The sequence below is a fragment of the Ceratosolen solmsi genome, unplaced genomic scaffold (genome assembly GCF_000503995.2).
Source record: "Ceratosolen solmsi marchali unplaced genomic scaffold, CerSol_1.0 scaffold61, whole genome shotgun sequence".
Lineage (NCBI taxonomy): Eukaryota > Metazoa > Arthropoda > Insecta > Hymenoptera > Agaonidae > Ceratosolen > Ceratosolen solmsi.
This window is the reverse complement of record NW_011948435.1, coordinates 1,560,319-1,579,049: the sequence shown is the minus strand read 5'-3', so window position 1 is coordinate 1,579,049 and position 18,731 is coordinate 1,560,319. Positions and strand designations below refer to the sequence as shown.

Below are 18,731 nucleotides of genomic sequence, written 5' to 3'. Positions count from 1 at the left end.
ATAATATCTTACCAGAATTTCGTGCCAACGAAAATGTAACGATACATTTGAAGTTGTAAGATAAAGCTATTTTGACAAAATAATTGTTTCCAATTAATTCTAATTCAACTTGTTATAATTAATTAATAATACCCTTATAAACACACATAAAAGAGAGTTGACAATTGATCGAATATGCTAACACGTAGAATCCCGTTTATTATTACTGCATTAATTATACAATATTGTATATATCGTTTTTAATGGATATATATTTCGCATGGCTGAATCGACAAACTCATTTAAATAATAATTTTTCAAAATTAAAATATGGTTAATAAATTATTTACACTGAAGTATCCGTTGCAGGTATTATTAGCTTTCAGTTAAATTACAATTCATCGGTTTAGCTCAATTTTTACATAAAATGAAAAAACGTTTGCAATAAAAATGAATAAAGACAGATACAAGTGTAATTATTTAATAAGTCATAAAAGTCAGATATTGTAAAATGATTAAGATTTTCATAGGAGATTTCTAGGCTACATTAAGATGATCCGTTTTAAAGTATGGAAAATCTCAAAGTATGTATTCAGGCAACAAATTGTTTTTTTTTTTTTCCTTTTTCTTTCAGTCGAATGTGTATCGCGAATGAATTCATAATTTCCTAAATAGTGAGATAATAAAATTGCATTTTATTGCTCGGTTGTATTCAGAATTTAATACACTATGGTTAACTATCGTGAGATACTTTAAATTTCGAATAAAAGACAGTCTTTACTGTATCGCTGTTCTTTCTCTTTAAATTTCACATAGATTTGTCTTGTAACTCTTTAATGTCTCTTCAAATTTTAATAATATCCAATATTTTAATTCAATATTCTAACGACCATCCGTTTGGTTAAAAATGTACAAAGCTATAGTATCTTAATAAATTAAATATTCGTCGCAACTAGAGCGTTAAGCGCTTAATCGGGGCGGATACAATGGTGTTATAAGTAATGAGAATCTTAATTCAATGCATTTGAAATTGGGTCGAGATACCAAAACCTATCCGGGGCCCAGTATCCACATAAGAACAATGATCGTAAAAACTACTATCTTAACAAAATATTATAATTAGCATAATAACCTAATTCAAGATAATTATAAAGATTCTAAATAATTGAAATAGATGAGTTTTCAGTTCATTTGACTAGTTTATGGTGATCCTAATCAATCGTCAATAATGCCAACAATATATTCATTTAATATTAATAAATTAAATATAAGACAATAAAATAAATAATTAGTGTAAAATAATTAATATGATGAAAATTAATTTTTAAATTTAACACTGATATAGTATTTTTCAGCAATGATAGTAAAGATTGATTTTAATTAAAATTACAAAAAGTCCTTTCAGCATACTATCTTTAGTGATAACATAAATAAGCAATTGTTCGAATTCGATAAATAATGTTGATGTAAAGATAATTGAAACACGTGGATTGGGACGAGCAAGATTCATAATAATATCAAATAAAACAACGACGTGCAGAGTTTACTGGAAGAAAAAAAAAAGAGGAAAAAAAAAAACTTGAAAATCCGAAATCATTACGCAAAATAAGACGAATACCAGAAAAGAATTTTAAATTAGAATTGGGAAAAGTAGCATACAAGCAAGAGCTCCAGATATATTTGATGCAAAATCGAGATGTAAAATAGTGATGGAAAATAAGAAAAAATGCCAACTGACACGGATCATGGTAAATAAGGTTTATACATATAATATCTTAAAGAACAAATTTCTGAATCTAAATGAGATGTGAAAAATAAGAATATAAAAATATTCATATTGATTGAAGATTTTTTAATTCACCATTTTATATTTGTAATATATAATTTTAAGTAATTCGCCGATTCATGATAAAAGCTATTTTACCGTCTTTCAAAATTTGCTTGTAAAAGTTAAAATTTTAATACGATGTCAAATTGTAAATTTAATCTTTATATAATATCATTGATATGTATATATGAAAATTATAATATATAATATGAAAGGATGCTTCCGTAGAAAAACAGAGGGTCAATGTATTTGATATTAAAATTAATTAATTAAGTTTACGCTTTGAATGTATAATCTATGTACATTATTGTATGGAGAATTAAAGTAATATATCGAAACCCTTTCAATTGCTTAAAATTACAAAAATCACTATTATTTAATCCTTACATAATTTGCAAATCTTTTCAGTCCGTTTGAAAACAAAAAAAAAAAAAATTAATTAAAAAGTACTATTCATTTCTTCAATAAGTATCACTGAATGCTCGCAATATGAATAACCAGCAATTTCATTTTCCAGATTTTCAACGAATTTCAACAATTTTTTTTTTTTCTTCTTTTTTTTTTTTTTTTTACTGCGCTCTACCAATGTTTCAATTTGCATTTTCTTTTTACATATTTCTTTTCAAATTAGAAAAAGAAAATATAGAATAGCAGGTCTGAATTAACCAGCAGACTTGCCGATCAATATAGTTACCTACGCCTACGCGCTCATTCAGCACAACTCGAAATATTCGCCTATACGTAGAATATATACAGTACCCACCTGAAGTACAAGAGGCAAACTCCAATATGCAGAATAACGTTAAGCAGATGATATCCCATGGGATCCAATTGATGTATCATGTAATTCCAACGGAATGTGAGGACACATAGCGGCCTATACGATTTGTGCGATTGTTCCTGAATAAAAGCAAAATGTATTTCAATTATAATATTTTCAAACGTTACATTAATTCTTGAAGAATGTAATATCGTTGCACAAAATAGGTATAAATTGCAAGCAATTGTAATGAAAATGACCTTGGCAAAATTATTTAATAAATTACTTTGAAGATTGGATGATATATTACATTTTATTATCGCTTTGCTAAATCCATTGCCTAGGAATTCATCTTCTTTTTACATTTGGATGTAAGATTTCAGTCTATTTGGTATTTAATCATTGAATAAATGAAAAATACATAGTGTAAAATACATTTAAATATTTGGCAAAAAGTTTTTAAACATTTAATAATGACACATCTACTTTATTCCTTAAATCAAATATTTATTGAAATTGATTTATGTATAATAAAGATGTAATTTAGATTGAAAAACTTTGTACACACGTTCCTTGTATTGGAAATAAATTTCTAATAGTTTTTTATAACAATTTATAATATATTTTACAATGATTGCCCTTACGATGATATAATTTCAATAAATAAATTGGCCGTTTACTATTACTATTACTATTACATAATGTCATTCGCTGATAAATAAATTGTATAATAACATAAGAGTATTAACATCTCATTATGTAAGTAAACAAATAATATTACAATTTTTCCATAATTTTGAAATTAATAAATTCGAATGCAATAAGAAAGTTTTGCAAAATTTTTGCACAATTTTCATACACTTTTATTATATTTTTTTTTGTGAATTTTAGAAATAAAATAATTTATTCTTAGAATTCAAAATAGAAATTTTCATTACGTGCCAACATTGTAAACTTGAAATTTATGACTAGAGGCATAAGTTTAGCAAGTATCAGCTCTACGTAGTTGAAACAGTTCGTTACTTTGTATCGCCGTATCAAATATGGTAATAATATTTAAAACATTGAGCTTTATCACTCTTTAAGATTAATTACAGTAAACTAGATGTAACTTTACATATGCCGTACCATTCTTGATTTATCTACAACAGACTGGCACATGCATGGTTGTCTCGCTCGCACTCGCGCGCAACGTAAACAAGCGCATATCAAAAGGTATGAAAGTTCAAACGAAAGATTTTAATTGTTTTAATGGGAAAAACTCAATAGCATGTAACGTCAACCAACGATCGTAAACTATTTCAATGACTGAACTAATTTTGGAGGAAAAATAGGGAAAAAATACAGAGCATGAGAATAACAGATCGTGACATGCGATCGCGTGCTTGAAAGTTGACAAAGCGGGTCAACAACTGGGCACGACAATGACTTCGACTCAAATACTGAAAGCTGATTGAATGCCAAAAGCCACGAATTCACCAAAGTTTCTGCAAAAATGTCAACCATTCCATTTCATTTCAAATGAAAAATTATAGTGCCTTATGTCTAGTGATAATACTGTTTATCACCTATGTAGGTTTTCTTAAAAAAACCTTCGTGTTACTTTAATGAAGAATAGAAAACTTCCTGATTGTATTTGAAAAGTAATGGCCATCTGATAATAGTAACTACATGCACGAATCAGTCGCAGTGTTTTACTACCATTCTTGACACCATAAATACTCGTTGTCTCAAGGCAATATTGTTTAATCAAGTAAATACAATAAAGTCAAATATAATGGGAAATACTATATTGCGTGTAATGGAATGGTAGGGGGGAGGGGGGAGAGGGTGGAGGTGGGGTGGGGGGGGGGCAAAGAAATGAAAAAACGAATAAATTAAAATTGTGCTATGAAAGTCGAGGGGATGAATTATCAAAGTTATCGCTCACAATAGAAATTCCCTCAATTGGTAAAATCATCTTATCGACTGGAGCTTGCATAGATATTAGAAAACGTCCCAATTTCAAGAAACTATCTTCCTACCACTAACCACTAAGTTGCTCATTGTAATGTAATAGCCGTCACTCTAGCGGCCGAATAAAATAATTTAAGCAGCATGTACAATGCCTGAATGTAAAAACGAATAAATAAAGAAATGGAAAAATAGTAGAGGACTTGAAAAACGAGCCTTTGCAAATATTGCTTCACATTTTTCAAAGTTTCCATAATAGCTTTTATTATACATAATTCAATAATCATTTCTTTATTACATACAATTGTATGGATAAAGATATAATATATTCAAAATATATTATAAACATTTTAATCTCTTAACTAATTTGACTTCTTGTGTTTGCTAATATCCAAAAAAAAAAAACAAAAAAAAAAACAAAAAACAAATAAACAACTCGATCAAGAATGTCGGAATTGCCAGATTATACAATTCCTAATACTTACTGGAGTATTTTTTTAATGTCACGACTAAATCAAGTTGTCCACCCATAATCACAACAGTTCTTTCGTGCATCCTTTATCAATATCTATTCTTATCATGCCATATCCTATCTCTCTTTTAATACATTTTTCATGTATCTGTCAAGCTCGCCGTACCCATCACAATCCTCAAAAACTGACACTTGTCTCATCAATCTTACTAGATAAACAACTGTTGTATATTCTAAAATATTCTAAAACATTCTAAAATATTGTAAAATCGTATTCTAAGCAATTTTAAGGGTCCTGTTTAAATTAATTTTATTTTTTTTTTTTTTGTTTTTGTTTTTAACTCGTACTAAATTATTCTAGGACGATACTGAATAATCATTAATAAATTATGGCACATTTGACAAATTGCGTATGTATATGTAATAATCTGACGCTTTTTCAAAACAAAGGTAATTAAAATCTGTAAACTAAATTATACAAAGTTGTATTGATTTGCGAAACAAATTGTAATATACAATTAATTTTACAGCTTTACTACTGCCTCCTCTTATAATTATTAATAACCCCTCTAAGTTTTCGTAACAAAATATTTCATTTCTTTTAATAATACGTATTACTCATTTAACTCCATTTAACTAATGAAAAGATTAAGACAAATTCGGATAATAACGAAGCGCATAAAAAGCATTACTATATTGCTAATTTTAGTAAAGCCTTATATCTTAATATATAGCTTAATCTTAATTGAAAATAATTAATTTATTTAAAAGTAAAATTTTTTCTAATATTTACATAATTGTAGTAGTAGTAATAAAATGAGATGATGCATAATACATTATTATAGTACTTTAAATGATAATATTTACTTATTGAAATTCTTTACAAAATAAATACTACATTTTTTAATTGGAATATTCCATTTACATTCCAGTAGTACATCGTTGCTTATAAATTCGTGACAATGATAATGATTGATAAATTTTTATAATATACAAACACAAGGTACTTCTTAAACGATTTTAAATAATTAGAAATTAGTTTACGATTTCGTCATAATGAAAAGATTAAATTCATTTGTAAAATATATATAGAATTCTATGTTATTCACTAAAGCCAATTATATTTTATACATGATTGTATAATACTATTTAAAACCTAAAACTAACTGAAAAACGTGAATTCGGCATTATAAAACAAAATTTTTTAAAATAAGCGTGTAATAAAAATTTATGTATATACTTTTACCAAATCCGTCATCGATTATAAAGCAAATCTGTATTTGCTTCGGTATATTCATCAGTTTTAGATATCTTAAATTCCATGATAACGTATTCTACACTCTGTATTTAAAATCCAAATTTGAAAAAGAAAAAAAAATTGCAATAAAAATTAAATGTATGATTCACTTGATCAATTGTACATATATATATATATATATACACGCGCGCGCGCGCGCACACGCGGGTGTGTGTGGGTGTCAAGAGCATTTAACCATCCAATACAATAATTTACTTATTATTTCATTATTATTATTAATTTATTACTTATTATTACTATTACATTTTACTATTATACTATTTACTATTAATATTATTATTATTATAATTATTTTTTATTATATAATTTAATTATTATTTTACAATAATAATTTTATCTATATTTCTTCACAATTAATTCATCTATCAATGAAATTAATCAAAAAAAAAAAATATAGGTTACACACTTTGAGGCGTACATGTTGTAAAATATAATATTTTAGAAAACACGCTTTTATAAGATCAAACATATAGTTTCACTCGTATTACACCAAATTTTATAAACATGTATTCATGTTATATTTGAATTTTCTCGGATATTAAATGTACAGATCAAAGATAAACTCATAGTTTAGGACTTGAATAAGTTTTTGTTTTTGGCAATACAAGCCCATCCATTAAAATGATTTGTTTTTTCTTTTTTTTAAAAATAATACATGTAAAATCATTGTCTTTAAAAATTGTATAATAAGGCAGAATATTGAAATGTTATTCGGCAAACGTTGTTAATATGTCGATTAATCACGATTTTAATAAAAGTAAAAAAGTAAAAGGTTTAATGGTGCTATAAAGGTACGGTATTACTACGATTATATTACGAATTATTCTAAATTTATACATAAAATCAGATAAAGAAAAATGCACGAGTTCAAAAAAGTAAATTAAACAATTAGATAGACGCTATTGACAAAGATAAAAACAAAAAAAGGTAAATAAATAATATTACCAATTCTAGAAACATAATCCGAAGACTTAAATTCCCTTTCCTCCTCCGCCAACTGTCATCAAATCGAATAAAGAGGAATAATAACAAACAGTACGATAAATTATGTGTCATTACGTAACTTTGTAATATGCTCACTAATCGAGAAAATTACTAAAATAACAAAAAGAGCTACGATGCTAAAAGCAAGTACCTATAAATAAATAGCTTTTATTACAATTTCAGATATTCTTAAGATAATTTTGTAAAACAATAATATATATATATATATATATATATATATATATATATATATATATATCTATATATTACATGTAATAATAATAATTTTATATTTTCACTTTATGGGTTCTGTGAAACACTATGTACAAATTATATATATAAATTATTTCATTAGAACAAATTCTTATTTTCTTCCAGTCTGTAAAAAAGACAAATTTTGGAGAAAGTTCTTTCTTTTACGTAAAAATCAATTTCAATCGTTATTTAAGGAAAAGACTAGCTTTTTCCATTCTCTTTTTAATAATTCATTTTTATACACAAAGAAATAATTGAAAAATTTTAAATTTTAAATTTATATCGATGTTTCTTAAATATTTGTTACATTTTTCAAAACAGGAATAGTTCTATTCTATTCAAAAATATTACCTTTCAAAGCCATCACAATTTTATATTCATTGTGGGAAAAAAAAAACTTAATTACAAAATCAATAATGTAATAAACTAATTAATAATTAACATAATAACAATATTGATATATATATAAAAGTATCTTTATGTAAGAAATAATATATCATTATAATTAGGAATTAATATATTAACGCAACTATATTATATGGAATTAAAGGCCTATTTTCTTATTGTTAATAATTATTCATAAGTTTACAATAGATCGTGCATTGTTTATTGATAATAATTTAAAATATATATATATATATATATATATATATATATATACGTATATTAATAAATAAATTTCGTTTGCTTTTATGCCCGGTTTACGATTGAAAAGGCCGTATCTAATAAATGCATTTAAAATTAATTAAATAATAAAACAAAATCCTTTATCATAAAATTCTCAATTTATAACGTCATTCCAAAATAAACTAAATTAAATAATATGCACAAGCTATTATCGAAGCAACAAACCGCTCTGAAAACAGTTCACCGTAATCAAATTGAAAATAACAATTAGATAAACTACGTATTTTATTAAAAAGAAAAAGAAAAGAAAATAAAATAAATCTTTACGTATAATCATAATATCAATAAATAAGCAGATTTGTTTTCTGCGCTCAATGTTCTGAAGCTCAAAAATACTAGTCAATGTATTATTTATGAATATAGAAGAAAATAATATTTGAATGTAAGTGTCACTGCACAGCCGCAACAACATTAATAAAAATTAAATAAGGAAAATGAAACATTGGTAGAACGTTCATGAGAACGTTAAAGAATTTTTTTTTACCACAGATTTTCAACAACAAACACAAACTCAATGTTTCGTTTGAATTATTACACCCACGCTTACATTTTATACAATTATGGATTGAACCAAGTATTGATTACAAAATATTTTAAATACATAACAATGGAGGAATCGGTATCATTAAAATAATAATATTAAATTTGTTTTAACGTCTTGTTAAGCTCTCAGTCGAATAATGTGCTTTATGAATGGATATGGGCGGGGAATAAAAATAACGACAATCACAAAAAAATATTTGCGAAAATTCGTAAGATTAGATAATCGAAAAATTTAAGATGATAAGTAATTTAGACATTTCATAAAATGCCAATGAACATGGCAATGAAAAGGAAAATATACACTTGGCGTATATCAAAGCAATTTGTGCTTACATATAAGCAAAGCTACGCACACATAATATTAGAGGCAAAAGTATTCGTCATAAATACATGCGTACACATAACACACATACGCATGGGATTCATATTATGCGAATGATATGTGTTAAAATGTGACCTAAATTAAGAATAAGACGGCCATTACGTGTTTAAGAATCGGTTATCGGTCACCGCATTATAACGGGGTACTAATCGATCTCTTGGGAGTAACTTTTCACCTCCTACTTTCCATAATGAGTCCTTGTAAAAGCAAATGACTTTCAAATCGTTGTCTGCCCTTCCAACAAAACTATTTACAGACGCATGGGAATATCGTCGTGTCGTAGAGTAATAAAAGCGTAATAATAAAAGCGTAATAATAATGTTTGGATTCTTGCCGTTTATGTGTATTGTCTGTGGTGGGTGGAGGGTGGAAAACGAGAAAAACAATAATAATAATAATAATAATAATAACCATTACAAGTGCATAGCGTTAAACGAACTGTTTTATAAATTAAAATGTCGTTTCAGTTTTTTCGCTTTATTAATGTGAAATCGATGGGCAGGATTTTGTTTTCGTGTAGCATCATTGGGATCGGGGCAATGGAATCGAGAAATGGACGGGTTTCAGCCTCGGACTCTGCCTTCAAAAATTTTGTCGGTCGTAATGCAATCTGATCCGAGCGCACGCCATCATTAAAAACAAATAACAATATAAAGGCTTAACGAGGTAGGTACATGAAATCAAATGATAAACAATCCCTCCTCTAATGCCCATGGAAAATAATTGCCAGTACGAAATGCTATTAGATTAATCATATTAATCATATCAATAAAGTAATGGGCAAACTATGGCTTACTAGTCGAAGACATAATGTAATATTTAGTTAAATTAAACTTTGCATAATAAATGGCAGGGTAAGTACCAGTAATGTAGCGTACATGTTTAAGTACATTCGGGTCGCTAATTAACGCGTAAAGAAATATAAATAGGATATAGGAGGTTATAGGAGGAAGAGAGGTCGGAAAGAGAGGTACAGCTACTAGCTACGATAAGGAGGAGAGGGTGAGAGAGTAAGTTCCGACGGCGAGATTTGTGTGTGTGGGGTTGGGGGGAGGGGAGGGGTGGGGGGGTCGACTGGTTCTACGAAACATTAGATGCAAATGCAAGAAGCGAGGCATGATCGAATCCCCGCTAGTAACGAAGGGAAAATCGAAAACTTCCGGGAGTCAGATCGGCTAAAAGGAACTGAACGGAGATGGTGGAAGGAGGGCCCGTTACATGGCGTGCAAGGAGGATGTCCAAGAAATGAAAGACCATTGTCAATCAAGGAGATTAAAAAGCACAGGATTGTTCTATGGCGAAGGACGGCTGAGAACAACTCGCGCGTGCTGTAAATCATCATCCTCGATAAACGCATAGCAATGTCCAAGACGGCATCGATCATCACATAGGTGACTCGTACTACGTACGCTTATCCATGGTCAATCACGGTTATCCTCATCCTCGTCGTCGTCGTCGTCGTCGTCGTCGTCGTCGTCGTCATCATCGGCCAAGGGTCAAATGAACAACATAGGCTTACGGCTATAGGACGAGGTTGAAGATTGGGATAGAAAAGACAAGAAAAGTAAAATGAAAAAAGAATCCCCGCTGTCCACGCCATACTAATTTTTTCGTGAATAGTAGAAGAAAAGAGAGAGATAAGAGAGTCAAACAGATTTTCAGTTTTTCTTCTTGTGCTTTGTTCGACATGATGGCTCCTGATACGAGCAAGGGTGACGGGCATCAAAGACGTGAATACTTTAATTATTTTGAATGAAAGTAACGAAACGGAAGTTTGTTATTGTCGTTGTTATTGCCGACAACTGTCGTCGACATTGTCGTTGTCGACATAGTTTTCATAAATGTCGTCGTCGTCGTCGTCGTCGTCGTCGTAATCATCGTCGTCGTCTCTCGCTTGTGGATCAATACGTTGAGCCATAGGCGCCGCCACGTCACTACCACCGATCGCGGGAAGGGGGCACTAGTTATCGTCCTCCTTTTCTTTCATCCCTGCCGCTGCCATCGTTGCCGCCTCGTTCCCACCCCGGCTCCGGACCCTAAACTTCCTCCTCTTCCTCGACAGAAATCAACCCTTTGATTTGCACTGGCTCGATGCCTTCTACCACCACCACCTCCGACTCACCCCCGACCCCTGCACATCATCATTTACTCCTCATTTATTTCAATTCTCTCGTGTCTCTGATTTTTCACCAACTCCCTTCCCCAGGTCACGCATGCACGCGAGTCTCTGTCACTGCGTGCACGAGTGCGAAAGATATACACATTATTATTTGTCGCCGCTAATATTGCATATCAAAATATCCCCTTCAACACCTCCTATCTCTCTCTCTCTCTCTCTCTCTCTCTCTCTATCTATCTAACTATCTATCTATCTATCTATCTCTCTCTCCGTACCCATAAACAATACGCACGCGCATTAACACTTTTATATACATGTATATGCATATGAATATGCATAAGTTACATGAGCGAGTGCGTATGATTGTACATATACATTTACTCTATGAACCCACTCGTCTCTCTTTCTCTCTCTCTCTCTCTCTCTCTCTCTCTCTCTCTCTCTTTCTCTTTATATAAAAAGGGGTGCTCGTTTTCCATTTATTGTTCGTAATAATGGGGACCAATGCTCCTGCTAGGGTAGTGGTGGTGGTGTGGTGGTGGTAGTGGTGGTAGTAGTGGTGGTGCTAGTGGTGGTAGTGTGGTGATGATCGTAGTGGTGGTAGAATGTCACGAGGTGGACGCTGCTCTCGACTCGCTAAGCTCGCGTTTTAATTGGCGATTTTAATTGCAAGTACGTTTGAGCAGCGTTGCTTGGAGTTCAGAGCGTATGTCGTACCCAGAAGAATCTTATGAGTTTGGCTCTCTCTCTCACTCTCTCTCTCTCTCTCGACTTGGAAACAGCACGCGCCAAGCGACGTGTTTGTCCGACTCTTCGAGCATCGCGGTGCACTCGCACCAGAGCCGTCAAATTTCCTTTGCTCTCCACCGTTTCGGACGAGGGACCACAGATAGAGATAGATAGAAGAAGTACATAGAGAGAGAGAGAGAGAGAGAGAGAGAGAAATAGAGAAAGCGAATGATGATGAAAGGGAGAAGGAAGGGCCAGGAAAATCATTATGTCGAGTCGGAGGACGTGGGTCGTTGCGCGCGGCCGAGGAGAAAAAACCAAACTCTCACCTCGGCTCCTCACTTGGAGCTCGCGCGGCATTCCGTTACCCGCGTTACGAAATGTTGTCGTTCGCTCACTCACCTTGTGCATGGGGGTGCCCCAGAAGTCATTGAAGAAGACATTCCTGAGAGGCGTATGGGGTCTGAGATCGCGATTCTCCTTGATCGCGGATATGTCGTCAAAGACGAAACCGCAGCCGAGGCTGTTCAGGTAGACGGCGAGGGCGGCCACAGCCAGCAGAGCCGCGAGTGCTCCCCGTGCTGGCACTCCCATGTCATAACCTGGCTTGGCCCCACCTCCTCCGGACTCCCGGACACGCTATTAGATCACCACCATGCTCCCGTCGTCGTCGTCGTCGTCGTCGTCGTCGTCGTCGTCGTCACCGCTATCGCTAGCCTCCTCTCTCTCTCTCTCTCTCTCTCTCTCTCTCTCTCTCTCCCTTCCACCTTTTCCACCACGCGCTCACTCTCTCTCTCTGTCTCGTTCCCGCGCCCTCTGGCTCTACTTCTCTTCTCTTCTCTCTCTCTCTCTCTCTCTCTCTCTGTATAGGAGGCCAGATATTACTAGTGGACGGGACGAGCTGCATCGGCTGTTCACGCGCTCAGGCTCGACTCTGGCCCTCGACGCCGCTGTAGGCATCGGCCGGCGACCTCATCCCAGGGCGCCGTCGCCGTCGCCGTCGCCGGATGCCAGTCCTCGCGACCACTGGCTCCACTCTTGGCGACTCCAAAACCGCCCGAGAGACGCAGCTGCTGCGACTCGACTGCCAATGATGCCGAGTACGGAGCGCCGCGGAGCTCTCGAGATGAGCCGCGGAGCCGAGGAGCCGAGGGCTAAAAGCGCGCAGGACGAGCCGCCGCTGACGGGGCTGACGGAGCTGACGGAGCTGACGGGGCTGACGGGGCTGACGAGGCTGACGAGGCTGACGAGACCGACGAGGCTGACGAGGCTGACGGGGCTGACGGGGCTGAGGAGGCCGTGACCCATAACTTCACCCCGTTGACGACGCTCCGTAGCCTGACGTAGGCTGACCGTCTCATGACCCGATGCTCGGACACCTGCTGGCTCGCTGCTGGTCTCGGCTCGTGACCGGTGGTGAGACGCTCGCCGCACTTGTTGAATCCGACGGCTCTGCATTACCGACCATAAGCCTTCGACCTCCTCCTCCTTCTCCTCCTCCTCATCTTCCTATACCTCTTACCACTCGGCGCTTCTTGAGGTCCGCCTTTCTCTACGTGGATGTGTGTCTACTATTATTTCGAGTCCTCCGCGCTTCACCGACCACCGCCTCCTCTCATCATTATTCGGCAAACTGCCTTCCTCTCGCCCCAACCCACCAACAACCACCCCCTATGGATTATTCATAGGGCCATTGGCTGCCAATGATGTTGGTCCAGCAATATGCCATGACAATTGGTTGACAGCGTTAAATCGCCGATTGTTGGAGGGATTGTTGGAGTGCGACAGCTTTTCCAAGCAAATCGACCAATCTCCAAGATTAATTATTGGATGCTGGTTCGCGCGCAACACCGACTACTATAAAAATGACTGTAAAGTTCTCTCGAGTCCCGCTAGTTTTTAGCGGTAACGATGAAAGTCAACATGCAGAGCTATAAAAATCAATTCGAGTCACTGCTGTAAGAAAGATCCTCGACGATTTTTATCATTCGACGGCTACGCGCTAATTATGTTGCGAAAAATTCTAATATCAATACGAACAATATATATACATTAATTCAAGAAGAAATTTCTTTTATATTCCAACGATATATAAGAAGTGTAATATCGAGCATAGTTGTGAAGCAGGTGTGAGTGAGACTTACAATAATTTCGGTAATTCGTTCAATTCTTAATCGTCTCACTTTATGATACTCAAAACAATTGTGTGTTTAATCGCCTATTACACTATAATAATTATATTTTCGATATTTTATCCTAATTATACGAGTTTTATCGAAATGAATAAGATGCAATTTTAAATTCAAGTATCAATGATGAATTTTGGAATTTTTACAAATTACAATTATTGAATATTGTCAATGATAAAATCCAACCTAATGTGTAAATAATTATTTCAATATCAATGCAAATAAATGAAATAACGTCTTAACGCTGATATTCAGTGATTTTCAATACTTGGATAAAGTTAAAAGTAAAAAAGAATCGAATATGTATGTGTGTGCGCGCGCGCGTGCGTGGGCGTGCGTGGTTTAATTGGCTATTCTCGTTCATAAATTTGGACGGTATGTAATAAGTGTCGTATTGACAAGGATAAATCAAAGTTTTTCGACTATTCATACCTAATCGAACACCACTAAACTAAATCAGCTAAAAAAAGCACCTATAAATTAATAAATTAATGAAAACATTTCTTTTTTTTTTTTTTTAATACAACATCACTGCGTATTCAATAGGTATTGACATACAGTATAGAATAATTCTATTGAAATCCACACTAATTAAAATCTAACGATGCTCTAACCATCTAATTTACAATGATATGCAAAAACTTAAACCATAAGACTTCGATAATTATAAATAATAAATTGTTCCTAACGCATTACACTTTAAATATGAGTTTGTGCATTTGAGAAGAGAAGACCAAGTAACGTGTGGGGTCAGCGATGCTTTACACGCGCAAGTTTCACTTCATGCCAAATATCCCCGTCCAATTATAATAAGCCTTCCATGAGGAAAAAAGGATCTTATTTATCCTTTGTGTTTATGAGTAAGATGAATTTATTAATGAGTGGGCATCAATTACTTAATTTTATGAGATAAAATGGCAGTGAAAAGTAATTGATACTTTATATGCAATTCTAAAGAAATATTCACTAATCGAATGAAAGTAATGTACTCTTTATAACGTACAAAAGCTTTAGATTATATAAATTATCATAATCGTGTTATCGCTGCCCCAACGATTTTTAATAATTAATTGCCAATAACCAATTAACAATTTACATAATAAACTCTCAAGTTTAACAACACAAAATAATAATATTTAATTTTCCATCTTTTAACGATTCATTTTTAAGATCAAATAATTTTATATACATTGTATAACAATTTTATATTTATTTTATCATATATATATATTGAACTCATTATATTTCTTATTTGTGCTTAATGAACATTAAAATTGCTCGTTATCTAGGATTATCAAACAAAGAGCACAACTCAATATAACATGACTTCATTATTTTCACACTTGATTGCAAGAATCTTAGTCAGGCAGATTTTAAAAATAAAACTCTTAATTTTGATAATTGTAGGACAATATAATAATATTAAGAACAAAAGGACGCCATTAATAATAATTATATTATATAATTATTCCAATTTAGGAAATTGCAAAAAGCTATATTAAATTGTCCTGAAAAAATCGCTTATGGCTTACGCGCGTTCGTAATTTTTTCTTTTTTTTTTTCAAGGATTTTACCTCATTTGTCTTTATTTTTCCTTTTTAAAGCTCGATTCCATGTTGTCGTTATGTAAATATATAGAGCTTTCTTTGATAAATTAATTGCAATTTAAAAATAATAAAATCCTTTCTTTTACATTAGCTTCGAGCCCGATTAAAAATAACATTTTCTTTCCATTTTATTTTCAGAAAAAAAAATTTATCGATAGATATATGAAAAAAGTAATCTTAAACACAGAAAAGCCAAAAGCGCCAAAAAACAATGACGTTAACATAATTAAATTTAAATACGAAATGATCATTATACAAGATAGTAAAAATTCTATATAGACATCAAGAGACTTTGGTTCAGTTTTAATATTTTTCCCGTAGAATGAATTAAAATTAATTAAAAATCCGAGTTGCTTATGAATATTAAAAGAAAAAAAAAAAAAAAAATTTACTGGCGAAATAATAAAACATTTATTTTAGTGTCCTTTATAACAAGTGTTGAAATTTTTCATTTTTCAAAATAACTTGTTAGTTTAGTACTTAACAGTCTACTTAATCTGAATAATCAAACACCTGCAGCATAATTATTTATTTTTCTGATGCTACAAAAATGCTTATAAAATTATAAAATTAAATTACTCTTCGGTACATTTTTGTAAATAAAAAGTTACCGTCTCTCCTTCATTATATATACAACTTCTACGACTAAATAGTAATAAATAATTTAATTTAAAAGTAATTAAGTGAAGCGAACGCATTAAGTTATGGTAATAATAATTTCATTTTTTTTGTTTTTTTTTTGTTTTTTTTTGTTTTTTTTTTTTTTTTTTGCAATTATTGAAAAAGAGAAATTAGAAATTAACGCAATAACGAATAAGAAAAACAACATTTATAATACATTTGAAGAGATTTTAATTTAAATTTAAATTTAAATTTATGAACTATATCATTTTTTACTAGACTTTTACTATTTTTATCAACCAAAGCCTTTTTATCTTAAATTTATCTCCAATTTTTACAAATTCCTATCTCATAATATCATAAGAGTCTTTTTTACATATTTATGGTAACCTAAATAATTAACGTGCAATTGCTGTCTTTTGGAATGCTGCTTTAAAAAAATGTAAAAGTTGTAAAATACTTTTTTTTTTTTTTTTTTTTTGCAATATGCCCTCTTCAACACTGGAATACATATTTCGCTTCCTAATCGTCTCGGATTTCTATATTAATCGATCAAAACAGCAACAAAGTTATTTTTATTGTTTGAACGACAATTTATGATTAAGCCAGTATTGATTTACTTCAGAAATTGATTAATATTTTTCTAATAAGTGACTTTATAAATATTATACGATGAAGTTCTTAATGAAACTGTTGTCATTCAATGTTGACAATATTGAAAGCAAATTTCAAAGAAATTTTATATTTATAATTATTTTTCTTAAAGCGTAATACGAAATCGAAAATTGAAATATAAAAATAATTCATGAGCATGGCTATAGAATATTTTTATGTAAAGGATAATGCCCAGGATATACAGAATTTTAATCCTCTGGGGAAATCTAGAAAACTTATGCAGTCATTGACAGAGGAAAAGATGTTAAACTTAAAAAAAAAAAATTGACTACCTTATCCGAGACAAAAAGTTAATAAAAGTTAGAAGAGTTTTATCCAATTTAAACATATGGAATTAAATGTTGTCAGTAGACATAATATCTATAATAAAATTCTCATTTTTTTTAATAATGTTACATAATTTGCTTCTTAACTTTCCTCGCTCCTGGATAAGTCAATTGATTTTAATTGATTTTAATAAAGGTTTTTGTATTCTAAATAATATTTTCCATTTTTAATAAACAACTATTATTTACAATATCATAAGTCACTCGTTTAAAAATATAATATTTCATATCGGTGGGGGGGGGGGGTTTTAATTAATATTAATAAAATTTAATTAATTTAATATTGTGATTCTAAAATATCAATTATTAGAATGAACTGTCCTATTATTATATATTCCTATATTCTTTTATTTTACAGCTTACATTTCAATTTCTAAATATGATATTTATATTTGACACTTTGGACTCATGATATTTTAATATTTATCAAAATGTACAAGTATATTCTTAATTAAAAATTCAACATTCATTTGAATTTCAAAACTTCAATATCAATATTTGCAATGCTATATATAAATAATTTTAAAAATATCCCAACCACCTTTCATAAAACAAGAAAAAAAAGAAGAAAAAAATCTAACATAACATAAAGATATATAAAAATACGATATAAATTATCTTTATAATAAATCTACAAATACTAAAATAAAAAAAAATTTACAATCAGCGATATATCTATCTCTCCTTTATTAAAAATTAATGATTAGTGATATCTAAAAAGAAATAATATTACGCTATTAACGATTACGAAAGCTTAATATTCACTTATTCTTGATTGACTTATGACAAATAAAATCAAATAATAAATTCCGTGACATTTTACGTCTGATTTTATTTTGATATCTATTAAATACGATTATATAATAATATCAGCACTCTAGGGTCGACGTTCATAATCTCGTCTATTGGATTTTTATATATTAATATTCTAATTATGATATACCGATATTCGATTTATACAAAATTTTTTTACATATTATAAAAACAAGGTATTTTACATACTAAATAATTCAAAGCTTTAATATCACTTTGTTAATTGAAAATGCTTCATATTTTTTAACTTTTGAATAAAACATGTAGTTTTTACAGACACTTTGCAAAATTTTATAAAATGATATACTGCGTTGATAGAAAATTTTTTTCAATCCAGTAATTGTAAATTATTTAAGTGGTAGCTATAAGCATCTAGTATAATAAAATTTAATATTCGTATCATAATTAAAAAATTATTACATTTTGAGATTTAATTTCATTAATATATATATATATATATATATATATATATATATATATATGCAGAGAGA

The 18,731-nt window shown here is 31.3% G+C and overlaps 1 protein-coding gene across 1 annotated transcript in view; it reads right to left on the bottom strand.

Annotated features, from left to right (window-relative positions):
* Positions 1-12,690, bottom strand: part of LOC105364928 (Transmembrane O-mannosyltransferase targeting cadherins 3) — a 30,114-nt gene extending 17,424 nt beyond the window's left edge. Inside the window, exons 1-2 of the mRNA XM_011502966.1 lie at positions 12,412-12,690; positions 2,571-2,707 (exon numbers count right to left, since the gene is read on the bottom strand). Of these exons, the coding sequence (XP_011501268.1) occupies positions 2,571-2,707; positions 12,412-12,603 (329 nt within the window). The 5' untranslated portion in view covers positions 12,604-12,690. The remainder of the gene's footprint in view (positions 1-2,570; positions 2,708-12,411) is intronic.
* Positions 12,691-18,731: the final 6,041 nt, after the last annotated feature.